Source organism: Penaeus japonicus, unplaced genomic scaffold, assembly GCF_977035675.1.
Source record: "Penaeus japonicus unplaced genomic scaffold, GWHDUDI00000001_assembly GWHDUDI00000021, whole genome shotgun sequence".
In the NCBI taxonomy this organism is placed as follows: domain Eukaryota; kingdom Metazoa; phylum Arthropoda; class Malacostraca; order Decapoda; family Penaeidae; genus Penaeus; species Penaeus japonicus.
Window position 1 is genome coordinate 31,747,584 of NW_028234423.1, and position 17,500 is coordinate 31,765,083.

The 17,500-nt window shown below is 40.1% G+C and overlaps 1 protein-coding gene across 1 annotated transcript in view; it reads right to left on the bottom strand.

Annotated features, from left to right (window-relative positions):
* Nucleotides 1-17,500, bottom strand: part of para (sodium voltage-gated channel paralytic) — a 145,365-nt gene that overhangs the window by 17,688 nt on the left and 110,177 nt on the right. Inside the window, exons 18-25 of the mRNA XM_086548991.1 lie at nucleotides 15,033-15,206; nucleotides 12,754-12,916; nucleotides 12,180-12,376; nucleotides 11,374-11,578; nucleotides 9,431-9,622; nucleotides 7,917-8,192; nucleotides 2,471-2,613; nucleotides 1,734-2,033 (exon numbers count right to left, since the gene is read on the bottom strand). Coding sequence (XP_086405117.1) covers nucleotides 1,734-2,033; nucleotides 2,471-2,613; nucleotides 7,917-8,192; nucleotides 9,431-9,622; nucleotides 11,374-11,578; nucleotides 12,180-12,376; nucleotides 12,754-12,916; nucleotides 15,033-15,206 — 1,650 coding nt within the window. The remainder of the gene's footprint in view (nucleotides 1-1,733; nucleotides 2,034-2,470; nucleotides 2,614-7,916; nucleotides 8,193-9,430; nucleotides 9,623-11,373; nucleotides 11,579-12,179; nucleotides 12,377-12,753; nucleotides 12,917-15,032; nucleotides 15,207-17,500) is intronic.

Here is a 17,500-nt window from a genome sequence, read left to right on the forward strand (position 1 = left end):
GGGGATGGGAAGGCAGGGGGGGGGGCGGGGCGGATGGTGGGGAGAGCGGGCTGGTGCATCCCTACGTCGCCCCACGCCCATCCTCCTCACGACTGCGGGTGACGGGGGAAGGGAGGGGTAAGGGGAACAAAAGGGCGGGGAGGAGGTAGGAGGTGGGGCGACGCGGCGGGAAGCACAGCGCCCGCACCACGAGGGCGCCCGGCAGTCAGGGGCGCTACTTACTCTCATGCCTTCCCAGCGAGACACGGCGCGCAGAGGCCGCAAGGCTCTCAGCGTCCGCATCGACCGGAAGGCGGGAATGTCGTCGGCGCCAGCCCAAATGGCCGCCAGGTTTATCAGAGACACCTACAAGACCAGACGGTTACTGGGGGAACGAGCGCCGAGGCAGGCACGCCACGCCCACATGCACACGCAAGCATACAGACACAAGTGCACAGACTTGGTGAAGCACTCTCTCTCTCTCTCTCTCTCTCTCTCTCTCTCTCTCTCTCCCTCTCTCTCTTTCTATCTATCTATCTCTCTTGCTCACTCTTGTTCTCTCTCTCTCTCTCTCTGCCTATCTATCTATCTCTCTTTCTATCTATCTATCTCCCTTGCTTATTCTTGCTCTCTCTCTCTCTCTCTCTCTCTCTCCCTCTCTCTCTTTCTATCTATCTATCTCTCTCTCTCTCTCTCTATCTATCTATCTATCTTTCTATTTATCTATCTATCTTGCTTACTATTGCTCTCTCTCTGTCTGTCTCTCTCTCTCTATCTATCTTTCTATTTATCTATCTCTCTTGCTTACTCTTGCTCTCTCTCTCTCTCTCTCTCTCTCTCTCTCTCTGTCTCTCTCTCTCTCTCTTTCTCTCTCTCGCTCTCTCTCTGTATATAATATATATATATATATATATATATATATATATATATATACATATATATATATATATATATCTATATATATATATATATATATATATATATATATGTCTTATATATATATATATATATATATATACACATATATATATATATTATATATATATATATATCATCTTTCTCTCTCTCTCAACCACACACACACACACACACACAAACGCGCGCGCGTGCGCTCTTGTACAATGCTTTATAGTAATCTGAAACTGATGTATAGGAATAAAGGCGTGAGTGATGACTATCCAGAACCTCAACCTATAATAAGACAAAAATATCATCAATATGCAAATGAGTCATCGGATCTTGCCTTCGCATCTGCCAGCCGTTGATTCGTCTGGAATATCATTTCAATAATTATACTGTCGCACTTGCAAATATGAAAAGAGTAAGTGAGGAAGAAAGAGAAAGAGAGAGAGGAGAGAGAAGTGAATATAAGGAGGAAGAGCAAAGGAGAGGATAGAAAAGAGGTGTTGGAGGAGAGAGAGAGAGAGAGAGAGAGAGAGAGAGAGAGAGAGAGAGAGAGAGAGAGAGAGAGAGAGAGAGAGAGAGAGTAAACGAAGGAAAGAGGAAGGAGAAGAGAAAACTCTCATAACGATGGCAGAAGAGGCGAAGACAAGCACCGGAAGACAGAAAGGAAAAAATAAAAAAAGACAGAGAAAAGAAAAAGAAGACCCTAGACCCCACGACAAGAGAAGTACCCCCTGCCCTCAAGACCCCGCCCCCTCCCCCTCTACCCCCTCCCTCCGCCCCCAGCCCCCCAAAAAATCTCCCCCGCTAAGAGGGGAAGAAAAAACCCAAACCCTCGAAGCAGCACTCACCATGACGATGAGGAAGTCGAGCCAACACCAAGCGTTGGTGAAGTACTTGGCGAATCCGAGCGCGACCCACTTGATTAACATCTCGATGAAGAAGATGACGGTGAAGATCCTATCCATGTAGTAGAGGACGTCCTGGAGTGCCGGTCGGCCTTTCAGATCGACGTCCTCCAGAGCCAGGGCCATGGAGGACAACAGGATCATGGTGATGACGGCCGTTTCGAAGTACTTGTTCTCGATCAGCTGGTAGGTCTTGAGACGCAGGTGGCCCCATCCTTGCCAGAAAGGCGATTCGGGGTCGCCCTACGAAGGAGGAAAAAAGGAAAGGAAAATGTTTGAGTCGACCTTCGTGGATTAAGGAAGCGTTCAGAAAAGTCTCAAAGAAGATCGCGCAAGTGAAATGTATATATAGAAAAAAGGAAATGTTTTGAGTTGTACTGGTGGGAGAAAAGCTGATTCAGAATTGGGATCTACACTGACTGAGGAAATGTTTGGGAAATTCTTAAAGAAGATACCGCAATGCTAAAAGATATAGACACTCACAATATACAAAAGTGACACACACACACACACACACACACACACACACACACACACACACCACATATACCAATATCAGATAATAAGATATATCCCCAGAGACGCCCACGCTCTGATCCGCCGGGCCAAAAGCTCGAGAAAGTCTAAAAAAAAAAAAAAAAACAGTAGAGACGCCCTCATACCTCCCCAGGGACACTTACCCTACACCAGGGACACTTGATGTAGCAACTCTCCTTGAAACACTCCGAAGGGTAATCGAGGGCCACGTCACTTCCTGTGTCCATGATGGGCATGGCGTTCTCCTCGTCGCCCATTTCCTCGTCTCCGCTCGAGCCCTGGAAATCTGAAAGAAAATAGGGAGTGTGAGGCCGACTTGGAGTGAGTGGACGATCGTTTGTCAAGGGTGAAAGTGTGGAGTGTGTGCGCGGGTGAGAGAGAAAGGGTGTTGAAGGTGTGAGCAGGAGGAGAGGAGGAAGGAGGGGGGTTGGTTGAGGTGGGAGTGAAGAGAAAAGAGGGTTGGGAGGAAGAGGAGGAGGGAAGAGGGAAGAGGAGGGGAGAGGAGGGAAGGAGTGTGAGGGGCGTGACTCGTGCCCTCCAGCTGGGAAGGGCGCGGCGGGTCGTGTCGTGTGTGTGAGGGAGGTGAGGGACTAAGAGAAGGAGGGAGAGGATGACCGAAGAACTTGGGGAATGGACTCGCCCTTTGGACTGCGCTGGCCGCCCCTCTCTCTCTCAACGCCCACGCCCACTCCACCCAGAGGGACGGGCGGCCAGCGGGAGGCGGAGGCGGAGGCAGGAAGCAAGGGAGGTCAGGATGAGAGAGAGCAAGGTCAGCAAAAGCAGAGGATAGGACGATGCAGCAAGGATCGAGGTGCGGACAGCAGGAATAGCTTTTTTTTTTTTTTTTTTAAATTTCTCTCATGGATGTGCACAGCGACGGGAACAGCAGACGATGGGAAAGAAGACTATACTGTCGCAGTTACTATCTCAAGCTTAGTGATATGACTGACCCCCTCCCCGCTCTACGCACTGCTCATGATGTTAAGCTTCGCGACGTGAACTAAAAGCTTACTCTCCAATGATTTGGTGGAAGAAAGGCGAGAGAAAACTAATAGCAGCGTAAAAAAAGGTTCCTGTCTATGACTTTCCACTGATATATCTGAGTGACACAGCCGCCCGTAGATCGAGAGTCCTTGGAATAACTGTCCTAGTTTGAAGTCTCTAAGATAAAAAAAACACATCATCCATCTAACAAAAAAAAAAAAAAAAAACACTCATCAACGAACACAGACATTCTCTCTCGTGATTTTTTTTTAAATCCATTTTATGCATACTTCTTCTTTTAGTACTATTTCTCTAAGATGATTCTTCTCCCTCTTTACAAAGTCTTTCAAAACTAGGATGCCTCTCTCTCCTCCCTCCCCCCTCCCCCTTACCATCAGTCAGGCACCGTTTTTTTTTTGTTTTTTTCTCTCTCTATTTCTCTATCTCTATCTTTCATCCAGGAAGCATGCAAGCACCACCCCACAACACACACAAAAAAATATCACATTCCTAATCAGACTTTATCCCCCTTTCTTTCCCCCTCCCTCCCTCCCCTCCCCTCCCCCTACCTCTCCCAACCCTAAAACGACAAACAGCTCATCATCATCATCATCATCATCATAAGCAAGCGGGTCCTCTTGCACAATACCTTCAACCACCATACGAACTCCTCACTATTTATCATCTTATTTCCTCTTAATTTTTTTTCTTCTTCTCTCAAATATATATATAAGACACACGCCATACACCACATAAGATGCGCAATGCAGATTTCTTTTTTTTTGGAAGCAGCGGAAAGCGATTAAAAATTCCCCCAAACGACAAGCACAGAGGGAAAGGTTAAAACGGTTTTGAAAAAAAAAAAAAAAAAAAAAAAAAAATATCATGTTAAAATGTTAAAATGTTGGCGGAAATGGGGAAAGACACACTTTTATCAGGATATTCAAATAGGCTTTTGAGATGAGTTTGAGAAGACTTACTGTGATTGTTTTATTTATTTATTTATTTTTTTATATTGGTTTCTTTTTTTTCATGTTGAATCAGCAAAAATGTAAATATATCACTCTTAAATGGGGAAGTACACTTATTCTTTATAATCTATACCTATTGATATATATATATATATATATATATATATATATATATATATATATATATATATATATCTTGTATGTATATGTATATATATATGCATACACACACACACACACACACACACACACACACATATATATATATATATTATATATATATATATATATATATATATATATATATATATATATATATATATATAATATATATATGTTCTCTCTCTCTCTGTATATATATTATATATATATTATTATATATATATATATATATATTATATATATATATATATATATATTATATATATATATATTATAATTATACATATAATATAATATTATAATTATATACATATATATATATATATATATATATATATATATATATATATATATATATATATATATGTTATCTCTCTCTCTATATGTATATATATATATATATACATAATATATATATATATATATATATATATATATATATATATATATATATATATATATATATGTATATATATATATATTATATATATATAATAATATGTATAATCATATATATATATATATATATATATATATATATATATATATATATATATTATATATATATATATATATATATATATTATATATTATATACATATATTATATATATATATATATTATATATATATATATATATATATATATATATATATATATATATATATATATATATATAATACAAACATCCATCTACACCACCACCCACACACACACACACACACATGCACGCATATATATATATATATATATATATATATATATATATATATATAATACATATACATATATATATATATATATAATATATATATATATATATATATATATATATATATATATATATATATATATATATATATATATACATACATATATATACACTGTATATAAAACTCGATCAATATGCTAAGGAGTAAGTAAGAGGACTTAGAGCTATCATGAAAAGGCACAAGCCCAAAGTAACGTTAACTGAGAGGCAGGAAAAAGGTGGCCCCAAAAAACGTCTGTCATTTCATGGATCAATGTAAAAGAGCAAGAACTACAATTAAGAACATTGATAGCCATTTTCTCATGAGATGTTCTTTGGCTTTTTCATGTTCAAGCAATTTGAAAGATGGTGTTCTTGGCATGAATGATTTAGAAGAGAGAAAAAACAAACAAACAAATAGCTATGAAGATCAACTACCGAAAATAGTTTAGATTTTCCACTTTTTTTTATTTTTTATTCTCTCTCTCTTAAAATAAGTGATGTTCCAAAAAATATCCCTGGTTTTAAAACATACTCGGTCAGGAACCAATGTTCAAAAGGCATTATTCACTGGTCCTCTATGTGTTCATCTGCCCGTTCATCATCTAACAAATTGTTTTTGTTTTTTTTATATATCCGTAACTCTTTTTTTTTTTTAGACAGAAGGCATATCCTTACCTATGGCTGACATCACACTTGTAAAATCAGTAGACTGAGACTACATATCCTGTCTAGGAGGAAAATGAAAGGGTGAGACTACATCAAACCTGCTACGAGAAAAAATGGTCGTGGGGGTGGGGTGGTGGGAGGGGCGGGGGGTGATAGCTCTCGCCCCATCTACAAGAAAATGGAGGCAGTTGCCTTGGACTTCTCATACAAAGAAAACGGGATGTTTGAGGGAGGGACTTAACTACCTGGCTACAAGAAAATGGGAAATCTATCAAAATGTGAATTACTCTTAAAGAAAACGGGGTTAAGGAGATTAAATACTACTCGAACAGTACATGCCCAGTGAAAAATAGACACATCTTCATCCTGTTAAAAATGACTATGGAAAAAACAAGGTGGGATCAAAGGAAAGAGATATACAACTTACAGACGGTTTAGACTACACTATCAAAAGCACTACATTTCCCCTTAGTTGATAATAATAAACAATCAACATCTAAGATTCCAGGAGTAGATGAGGTTGATTGAGGAACCCTTGTCAACGCCACAGAGGGAAATGCAACACCTAGATGCTCTGCCTACAAGAGAAGTAGGAGGAGTTACAACACATGCCCCGCCTACGATAGAAGTGGGAGGAGTTACATGCTCCGTCCGACCAGACAAATGGGAAGAGTCACAACACATGCCCCGCCTACGATAGAAGTGGGAGGAGTTACATGCTCCGTCCCACCAGACAAAGGGGAAGAGTCACAACACATGCCCCGCCTACGATAGAAGTGGGAGGAGTTACATGCTCCGTCCCACCAGACAAAGGGGAAGAGTCACAACACATGCCCCGCCTACTAGAGTTGGAGTTGGATGAACAGTCTCCACCTTGGAACATAAGAAGGAAAACACAAGTTGGGAAGGTTGACAACACGTGTCCCCACCTAAACATGAACAGATAACAGACAGACTAACCCAAACGAGTGATTTGACCCTCTGCTGGATTCGCTACACCCCAAACGTCACTGACTGGATGTCTAAACAGTGGAGGATGAACTGATTGACTGATGACTGAATGATGGCTGATGAGGTGACTAGTAACTGCAAGTCGTAGTCTGCACCACAGTCATCCATCCTGAGCTAAGCTTACCCTTATTGCGACTTGTTATTTGTCCTTCATCTAAGTGTGAGTTGGCGCGTGTTCATGCAAAAAAGTCAGAAAGCCGTAGCAATAAAATGCTTAATGACATGATAAAAACAGCAACTTAAATTTACAGCAGCTTTATAATCTACGTTACATTTATTGCACGAGGGTGACAGCCCGTTGCGCGTCTATTCTGCACTACTTCCGGTTGTGATTTGGAAAGCCTTATCAGAGTAAGAGGAAAGAAAAAGAGATTGTTTTGTCTAAGGAAACTTTTTTTCTTTTCTTTTGGTATGTCTGGAATACCAGTGATAGATCGAAGTATGATTTAAGTTTGATATCCGTTTCGTGTCCGGCAGGCAGCTCAGCGTCACCATCGCCCAATGAACGGTGAAAGACATCGCTAAGAAGGACCAACTCTCTCACTGTGCATTAATTTTGACGGATATCGACGACGCAGAATGAGTAACACTTGTGGAAATAAAAAAACAACAACGTCTTTTTGATATCAGTTTACCTGAAAACTGAACGAAATGAAGAGAAAAACAGTGATGAGAACCGATCCATCCGGACGTCTTCCACCGCCAACGAGTGGGTTTGGAATATCAATTCGGTCCCAGGTCGCTTTGAACGGAGACTTTGTTGACCGGCTCTCCGATCAACAAACCCGGGGGCGTCTCCCTCCCCCCCTCCTCCTCGAAGCGACCTGGGCTCCCCGCCATCAGAAGCAAAGAAGGGCCCAGGAGAGAGGCGTCTTGGCGAGGATGCGCGCCCATCTCCTCCTCCTCCTTCTCCTCTTCCTCCTTCGCCAGACTCCTTCTCCGAGCCCAAAATGGCTTCCAAAAACCGGCCAAGAGACACTCCGATCTAACCCGATACCTTAAGTCTAGGAACGAACGGGGGCTGAGTGCGAGTGAGAGTACCATCAAGTAGCATACCATCCTCGAGGTCCTCCTTACTGGCATCTTTCTTCTCCTCTCCGTCATCGAGGGATTCTGTCGATCCCTTGTGACTCCCGCTGTCGCTCTTCAGCTTCCGGTTCTTGTGCGAGCCCAGGGAGTTGTTGCTGACGGCGTCCTCCTCCAGCCGCACGATCTTCTTGTTGCTGTAGTCGTTCTCGATGACGTCACGGTTGTCCTTGCCGATGGAGTTGCCGATGTGTTTACTGTTGTTGATGACGGTGTTGTTCATCTTCCCGTCTGTGGGGGGACAGGGAGGGGGGAGATATTACGATGGGGGTTGGGGTTAGGGGGGGGGGGCTTTGTGGGCCTTGGGGCTTGGGGTCAGGTACTTACTCCTAACATTCAGTTATTGTTGTTTTAATCATATTTATTCGACGTTTCTATCAATCTCCATCTTACTTGTTAGTTTCTGTTTGCTGGGTTTAAATAATCAAATTTCTGCATGTTATTAGATACACATTTATAAAAGTCTAAACAGAAATGAACAAAATTTACAACGCCTACGTAATAATCTTCAGTTATATCTTTCATTTATATTTATTCAATAAATCTATCCATCTCCCTCTTACGATTTGGTTATTCTTTTGCAATATCAAAATAATTTCAATGTTGCACATCACTCAATATATACAAAAACTAATAAAATTTAAAAGTGTTTGGTGATCTAATAACGAAAGGGAATTTCCATTTTTTTCATAAGTATGATATTGTAGAGGTCATGTCTAAATCTATAGAGATATAACTCATTATTAATGGACAAAGTTACAGAGCAAAGTATGTTAGTTATGAAATTCTGTCACTGACAGAAAATGAGAAATGTGACATGAAGTTGATATCGGCAACACATTCCAAATGATTTATTTCACATTTTTTTCAGAACAAGATCCTCGCCTTGTTCTGAATCATCATGATAGAGAGAGAGATCGATAGATAGATAGATAGAGAGAGAGAGAGAGAGAGAGAGAGAGAGAGAGAGAGAGAGAGAGAGAGAGAGAGAGAGAGAGAGAGAGAGAGAGAGAGAGAGAGAGAGAGAGAGAGAGAGAGAGAAAGAGAGATTGAGAGAAAGAGAGAAAGAGAGAAAGATAAAGAGAAAGAAAGAGAAAGAAAGAGAAAGAGAGAGAGGGAGAAAGAGAGAAAGAGAGATTAAGAGAAAGAGAAAAAGAGAGAAAGAGAGAAAGAGAGAAAGAGAGAAAGAGAAAGAGAAAGAGAGAAAGAGAAAGAGAGAAAGAGAGAAAGAGAAAGAGAGAAAGAGAAAGAGAGAAAGAGAAAGAGAGAAAGAGAGAAAGAGAGAAAGAGAGAAAGAGAGAAAGAGGAAGAGAAAGAAAGAGAAAGAAAGAGAAAGAGAGAGAGGGAGAAAGAGAAAGAAAGAGAGAGAGAAAGAAAGAAAGAAAGAGAAAGATAGTGACAGTCAGACAGACAAAGAGAAAGAAAAAACCCGAATAAAGAGTAAAAAGTAAAAAACAAACTCCACAAACCGCATTGGCGAGGGGGGAGGACCGCCTCTGCGTCTCCCATCTCCCCGGTCGACTCACCTACGAGCTCGATCCCATCTATCGGGATGTCGACCTGCGTGTGGTCCTTGGCCATCTTCTTGCACAGGGTCTGGCCGTCTGCAAGGATCTCGTCGGCCTCCACGCCTCGAGGGTCTGTAAGACGCCGTGCCAACACTGACTCACTAATCAAGCATCTGTCCTCTGGGGGCCCTACCTGTCACCTGACCCTATCTTGACTTGGCCATGTGTGTGGGGGAAGTAGTTTCTCTTGTGACCTGACCCTGACCCTGACTTCTTGAGTGTGACCCGACCTTGTGGGATTCTGGTGGGTGGGATGGGTGGCGTGGGGTGGGGAGTGTCTCTGATTCCTGATCTAAGTTTGAGTTTCGTATTTGCGAGATTTTTGGGGCTCGGGGCTCGTGAACTTTGGGGGTATTTTTATTCAAATGAGTTGTACGGGATCCCCTTCTAACACCAAGAAACCTAGTCCTCTTCTAACTCATTGAATTCTGACTGGCGGCTAAGAATCTAGTAATGTGTTTGTGCTTCTAACACCTAACCTTTTTTTTAGTACTTCCCTGACAGTCTTTGCCTTTCATGACCTAAATCTAAGACTAGATCTTACTTATTGTAATTGTTTCAATACTGTGTTAATGAAGCTAGCTAATGTTCGTTATAACTATTCGTACATCTTTAACATCTTTATAATATCATTAGAGAATCAGACCAATGGCTATATAAACTTACATCATCATTTTTTTTACAAACAGAATCTTATCATATTTACACAATGCAAATTCCAAAAAAGTATTTGCTAATCTTATGAGCGTGCCTGTTTTAGTATACAACAGTCATAATGTCTTGACAGTAATGTTGATATGTCAAATGCATAAAAGTGCAAAACGGACACTTGCCTGTCCAAAAAAAAAACTATTACAAATTACATCTTTGAGATAGTAGTCTCATCATTTTGAAAAACAAACAAACAGATCAACACCATACTGCCATTCTGTATATTGTGAAAGCATTGTAAAAATGTAGTGCATTAAATGGTGGTGCAGTGACATAACAAATGATACTGGGAGAATGTGTAGAAAATTCAGTAAGTGAGATATAAGTGCAAAGATCAAAAGTAGAAGTGGAGGCAATGGTGGTGCGTATATAAAAGTGAAAAATATAGGGTGTGAGAATGAGCTGATGCGCGGAGGCAGACAGCCCTTTATGCGAGTGATGATATATATATATATATATATATATATATATATATATATATATATATATATATATATATGTATGTATATATATGTACATATATATATATATATATATATATATATATATATATATATGTATGTATGTATATGTACATATATATATATATATATATATATATATACATATATATGTATATATATATATATATATATATATATATATATATATATAAAGATAGATAGATAGATATACATATAGAGAAGAATCTCTCTCTCTCTCTCTCTCTAGAGAGAGAGAGAGAGAGTTAGAGAGAGAAAAAAGACTGACAGATAGAACTAGAGAGAGAGAGAGAGAGAGAGAGAGAGAGAGAGAGAGAGAGAGAGAGAGAGAGAGAGAGAGAGAGAGAGAGAGAGAGAGAGAGAGAGAGAGAGAAAAAAAGACTGACAGACAAAACTAGAGAGAGAGAGAGAGAGAGAGAGAGAGAGAGAGAGAGAGAGAGAGAGAGAGAGAGAGAGAGAGAAAAGACTGACAGACAGAACTACGGAGAGAGAGAGAGATGAACAGAGAGAGAAAAAAGACAGAACTAGAGAAAGAGAGCTAGCGAGCGAAAGATTCAGAGTGCATGTCCCAAGTGTCGAGTAGCGTGTTCTGGCCAAGGAGCGTGGCTTGCTGAGCGTGGGTGAGGGCGAGTCGGCACCTGATAAACTCACCTGGAGTTTGATCGCTTATCTGGTTGGTAAGTTTGGACCGAACCAGCTTGAGGCCGTTCATGGCGGTTCGCTTCGCCCACAGCTTGAAGCGGGCGATCCGGTCGAAGGCTTCAGCGAGCTTGTTGGGTTCGCCGTCGCTCACGGGTGCGGAGAGGTTCGAAGCTCCGAAACTGCTCAGCAACAGGGCTAAGAAAAGGTTCAGTACCTTTGCGTGGGAGAGAGGAGAGGGGGGGGGTTAATTTTTTGTCGGTCGAATTATTTTTCTTTATTTTGTTCTTAGGTGGTGTGGTGTGGATTATCGGTGGAAGGTGCTCATTCTGTTTTGTTTTATATATATATATATATATATATATATATATATATATATATATATATATATGTCTTTTATTAAGTTGAAATCAGAGATGGCATATGGAGTAAAGTTGGAAAACATGCCAGTTCGTTTACTGTAGTTCAATCTATGATAATTTTACTTTCGTGATCACTTTCTTTACAAATTAACTATAGACGAGGAAATGTTCTCATTTTTATGTATATGTATCTGATAAGAAGTCAATTATCAATGACTGATATATTCGATGAAAAAAATAAATCCACACAGATTGAAAAGAGAAGTAACCAACCCAATCCCCTGACACATTCTGTGAGGCTCCACCCCTTCCTTCCTCGCCCCGCCTTGCCCCGCCTCCATCCGCGTACTAAGCTCCGCCCCCGGAATTCCCTCCGCGTCTCCCCCTCCCCAAACCTCACATCCTACCCTCCCTCCAAGACTCGAAACCAGTTGTCACTCTCGCCGTGACACTCACCACCAAGTTGCCGATGACGACAGTGGCCAAGAAGAACGGGATACAGGACCAGTCGCCGACCAGCATGCAGTCCCACATACTCTCGATCCACTCTCCGCACAGCACTCGGAACACGATCATGAAGGAGTGCATGAAATCTATGAAGTTCCAGCGCGGCAGTTGGCCGTCGGAGCTCGGCTTGAAGCGACTCACGTTGTCTGGAAGAAAAAAAGGAAGGTGGTTTTGCGTGATGGCCGTGGCGCTATATTTCTTTTTTTGTTTTGTTTTTGTTTCGTTGTATTTCTGGATAGTTTTTTTCGTGATGACCGTCGTGCTACTTTTTATGTTTAATTTTATTTGTTATACTTGGGACGTGTCGTAACGTTTATAATCATTTTGAAGTATTTGGTATCGTCTTTCACTAAAGTAATTAACCCAATGATAACAAAAGCTAGTAAACGGGTATATCAAACCATCTGGTCTCCTTTTTCACGAAAATAACTATCCATACATAACAGAGACTCGATCTCAAAAGATATTCACATCATACAACACACCCAGAACAACACCTCTTTAAAAAAGGTTGGCCACTCACCTGTGTAATTCTTGCCGAAGAGCTGCATGCCCATGACGGCGAAAATGAAGATGATAATACACAAGACGAAGGTCAGGTTACCCAGGGCACCAACGGTCTTACCCATGATGGAAATGAGGAGGTTGAGTGTCGGCCAAGACTTCGCTAGTTTGAAGACACGAAGCTAAAGGGGGAGGAAGAGGAGGAGGAGAGGTTAATGGAATGTGAGTGGAAGGCGTAGAAGGATAGCTTTTAATCTATAGATATGTTATGGAATAAAATACGAGCTGAGGGCTAAGGGGAGTTAATATCAAAGTCCTTGTTCTGATTAAAGCAAAGGAAGACCTCGCTCTTGCTACAGGGGGAAAGGGCCTTATTCTCACTACAGGGGGAAAGGGCCTTACTCTCACTACAGAAATAAAATGCCCTCGCTCCCACTACAGAAATAAAATGCCCTCGTTCTCACTACATAAATAAAATAACCTCGTTCTCCCAACAGAAACAATCTACCCTCGTTCTCCTTACAGAACTAAAATACCTTCGTTCTCCCTACTGAAAAAAGCCCTCGTTCTCCCTACATAAATAAAATACACTCGTTCTCCCTACAGAACTAAAAAAAAGGTCCCGGCTCTGACTCAACAGAACCAAAGACCGCGTTCTCACTACATAAACAAAATACCCTTGTTTTCCCTACAGAAACAAACTACCCTCGTTCTCCTTACATAGATAAAATACCCTCGTTCTCCCTACATAAACAAAATACCCTCGTTCTCCCTACAGAAACAAACTACCCTCGTTCTCCCTACATAAACAAAATACCCTCGTTCTCCCTACAGAAACAAACTACCCTCGTTCTCCCTACATAAACAAAATACCCTCGTTCTCCCTACATAAACAAAATACCCTCGTTCTCCCTACAGAACTAAAAAAAAAGGTCCCGGCTCTGCCTCAACAGAACCAAGGACCGCGTTCTCACAACATATATAAAATACCCTCGTTTTCCCTACATAAATAAAATACCCTCGTTCTCCCTACAGAAACAAAATACCCCCGTTCTCCTTACAAAAACAAAATACCCTCGTTCTCCCTACATAAACAAAATACCCTCGTTTTCCCTACAGAACTAAAATACCCTCGTTCTCCCTACAGAAACAACCTACCCTCGTTTTCCCTACATAAACAAAATACCCTCGTTCTCCCTACAGAAACAAACTACCCTAGTTCTCCCTACAAAACTAAAAAAAAAAGGTCCCGGCTCTGCCTCAACAGAACCAAGGACCGCGTTCTCACAACATATATAAAATACCCTCCTTCTCCCTACAGAAACAAAATACCCTCGTTCTCACTACAGAACTAAACTACCCTAGTTCTCCCTACATAAACAAAAATACCCTCGTTCTCCCTACAGAACTAAAAAAAGGTCCCGGCTCTGACTCAACAGAACCAAGGACCGCGTTCTCACTACATAAATAAAATACCCTCGTTTTCCCTACAGAAACAAACTACCCTCGTTCTCCCTACATAAACAAAATACCCTCGTTCTCCTTACAAAAACAAAATACCCTCGTTCTCCCTACAGAAACAACCTACCCTCGTTTTCCCTACATAAACAAACTACCCTCGTTCTCCCTACATAAACAAACTACCCTCGTTCTCCCTACAAAAACAAAATACCCTCGTTCTCCTTACAAAAACAAAATACCCTCGTTCTCCCTACATAAACAAAAATACCCTCGTTCTCCCTACAGAACTAAAAAAAAAGGTCCCGGCTCTGCCTCAACAGAGCCAAGGACCGCGTTCTCCCTACAGAAACAACCTACCCTCGTTTTCCCTACAGAAACAAACTACCCTCGTTCTCCCTACATAAACAACCTACCCTCGTTCTCCCTAAAGAAACAAACTACCCTCGTTCTCCCTACATAAACAAACTACCCTCGTTCTCCCTACAGAACTAAAAAAAAGGTCCCGGCTCTGCCTCAACAGAACCAAGGACCGCGTTCTCACTACATAAACAAAATACCCTCGTTCTCCTTACAAAAACAAAATACCCTCGTTCTCCCTACATAAACAAAATACCCTCGTTCTCCCTACAGAACTAAAAAAAAAGGTCCCGGCTCTGCCTCAACAGAACCAAGCACCGCGTTCTCACTACATAAATAAAATACCCTCGTTCTCCCTACATAAACAAAAATACCCTCGTTCTCCCTACATAAACAAAAATACCCTCGTTCTCCCTACAGAACTAAAAAAAAAGGTCCCGGCTCTGCCTCAACAGAACCAAGGACCGCGTTCTCACTCACCAATCGAAACGACCTCAACACAGACAGGCCAGACACGTTGGAAAGACCGAGCTCGAGCAACGACAGCGCCACAATGATGAAGTCGAAGATATTCCAGCCTTCTTGGAGGTAATACTTTGGACTCATGGCGATGATCTTAGCGAAGCATTCGATACTGAAGGTGGCCGTAAAAAACTGTCGGGGCGGTACAAGGCAGGCGTCAGCGAGGCTCGAGGGGGCAAGGGGGGGTAAAGGGGGGCAAGGGGGGTAAGGGGGAGGGGGGCAAGGGGGGTAGAGAAGAGGTAAAGGTGGCAAGACGGAGAGAAAATGATATAATAGGAAATTGAGAAGTAAAGAAGTGGGTAAAAATGAAATGAGAAGATCGATAAAGGAAAAAAAAAGAATAATCCGAGTCGGAAAGAAAGAAAGAAAGAAAAAAATAACAGTAAAGGAAAATGTCAAACGTTATTCAACGATGGATTCGCGATAAAAGAACAGCCCTCGATTTATTCTTGTTCTTTATCTCTCTTGATCAAACTCAAAAGCGATATAATGTGACCTCGATAAAATAAAAAAACTAATAATTGTGACTTCGATAAAGCACTTAAAACAGATAAAAACAAAAGCAATCCCCATGAAGAAAAGAAACAAAGAGAAAAGAAGAAGACAGGAAAGATCCTGGACAGGAAGGAAAGGACAAGGACAGAAGAAAAGAAAAGGAGAGAGAGAGAGAGAGAGAGGCAAGAAGAGAAGAGAGAGCGAGAAGGATAAGAGAGAGAGAGAGAAAGAGAGAGAGAGAGAGAGAGAGAGAGAGAGAGAGAGAGAGAGAGAGAGAGAGAGAGAGAGAGAGAGAGAGAGAGAGAGAGAGAGAGAGAGAGAGAGAGAGAGAGAGAGAGTGAGAGAGAATAAAAGAAACAAAGGTAGATAAAAAAAACGTTTAAATGCACATTAAATTGAGAAACCTATAACTGGAGAGATTCGATTAGAAAAAACAACAACAAATCCCGCCGCATTTTGAGGTTTCGTCCAATCTTACTGTAACTTTAGAAGTGAAATTGTCTTTCTATGATTTTGAACATCATAGTCACAAGCCTGCATTAAGAGCGCTTACGAAAATAATTAAATTTAGATATAACCCAATTATCGTCTTAAGTAAGATATAATTCCGGAACCGTAGAAAAAATCAATCTATCTTTTGTAATCACGAAACTCGAACTGATCGAAACTGATAGAAAAATGTGAACAGAAATAACGATAAACAAGGAAAAAAGAGAACTAAAAAAATTATATAAAAATGTTCTGGAATTTTAAATGCAAGTGCAAGACATATATAAAACAGAGACACATCAAAGAGACAGACAACTTGTGCAATAAACAAATTTGAAAACATCAATAGTAACCAGACCAGTAGAACGTTTACACAACAAATACAAGTTAAGATACTGTAATAACGAAACACAGATAATCTTACACATATAGATAGATGCTTGTAATTAGAGACATACACACTTTTGAATTAAATGAATCAAACTCTATTTTCAAAAGACAATCATGTTAATATTCATAGGAAGGAAAAAACAAAAAACAAAAACAAAGGGAACAGGTGAACATGAATAAAATGGAGTGAGAGAGACGGTCGAAGAAATAAGACATTGAGACAGAGAGCACTTAGGAAAAAGAATAGAGAAATTTAGATGACATTTTAACGAACATTCTGTTTTTTTTTCTGGAGAGAAAGATTTTGACATCAATTCCAAACATCAAATGGCTAATGATGATTAAAAAAGATTCTTTCTAACCTCTCTCTCAATTTAATTCTGATTAAGGTCACCGCATTACGACCTGTGTACACCATGCCTTCGGATACAGTGCACTAAAATAGACACTTCTTTTGTAGCAGTGATTTTTTTATGCACATCAACACTAAGCTCTTTTGGGAGGAATTTGCAACAGATAAGTTCCTGTATTCCGCTTCCGGTCACCATGCATTGCAATTCACTAGATCCATAACCTCAATTTATTTTTTTTTCTTATTCATATTCTTATCTAAAACTGTGTTTGTTTTGTTTGTCTGTTTGTTTGTATGAATATTTTTTTTTGTTTACTAGCATGAGTAATGTATTTTTTATGTTGCAATATTACTATGTTGCGTTATGTTGATTCTAGATTTGCTATAGCTGTGTGTTATATTACGGAATATTTTCCTATTTTGCTACCTTATTTTACTGAATCTTAAAACTTGCAATGCTATTTTTCCTGTGCTATAACAAAGAACATTTTACGCTACGGTACTGTGATTATATATATATATATATATATATATATATATATATATATATATATATATATATGTATATATATATATATGTATATATATATATATATATATATATATATATATATATAAAGATATTAAACCCTTTTTTTGTTCTATTAAATAATGTTGTGTTATATCTGGCCTAATGCTAAACTGCCTCTCGTGTTATACT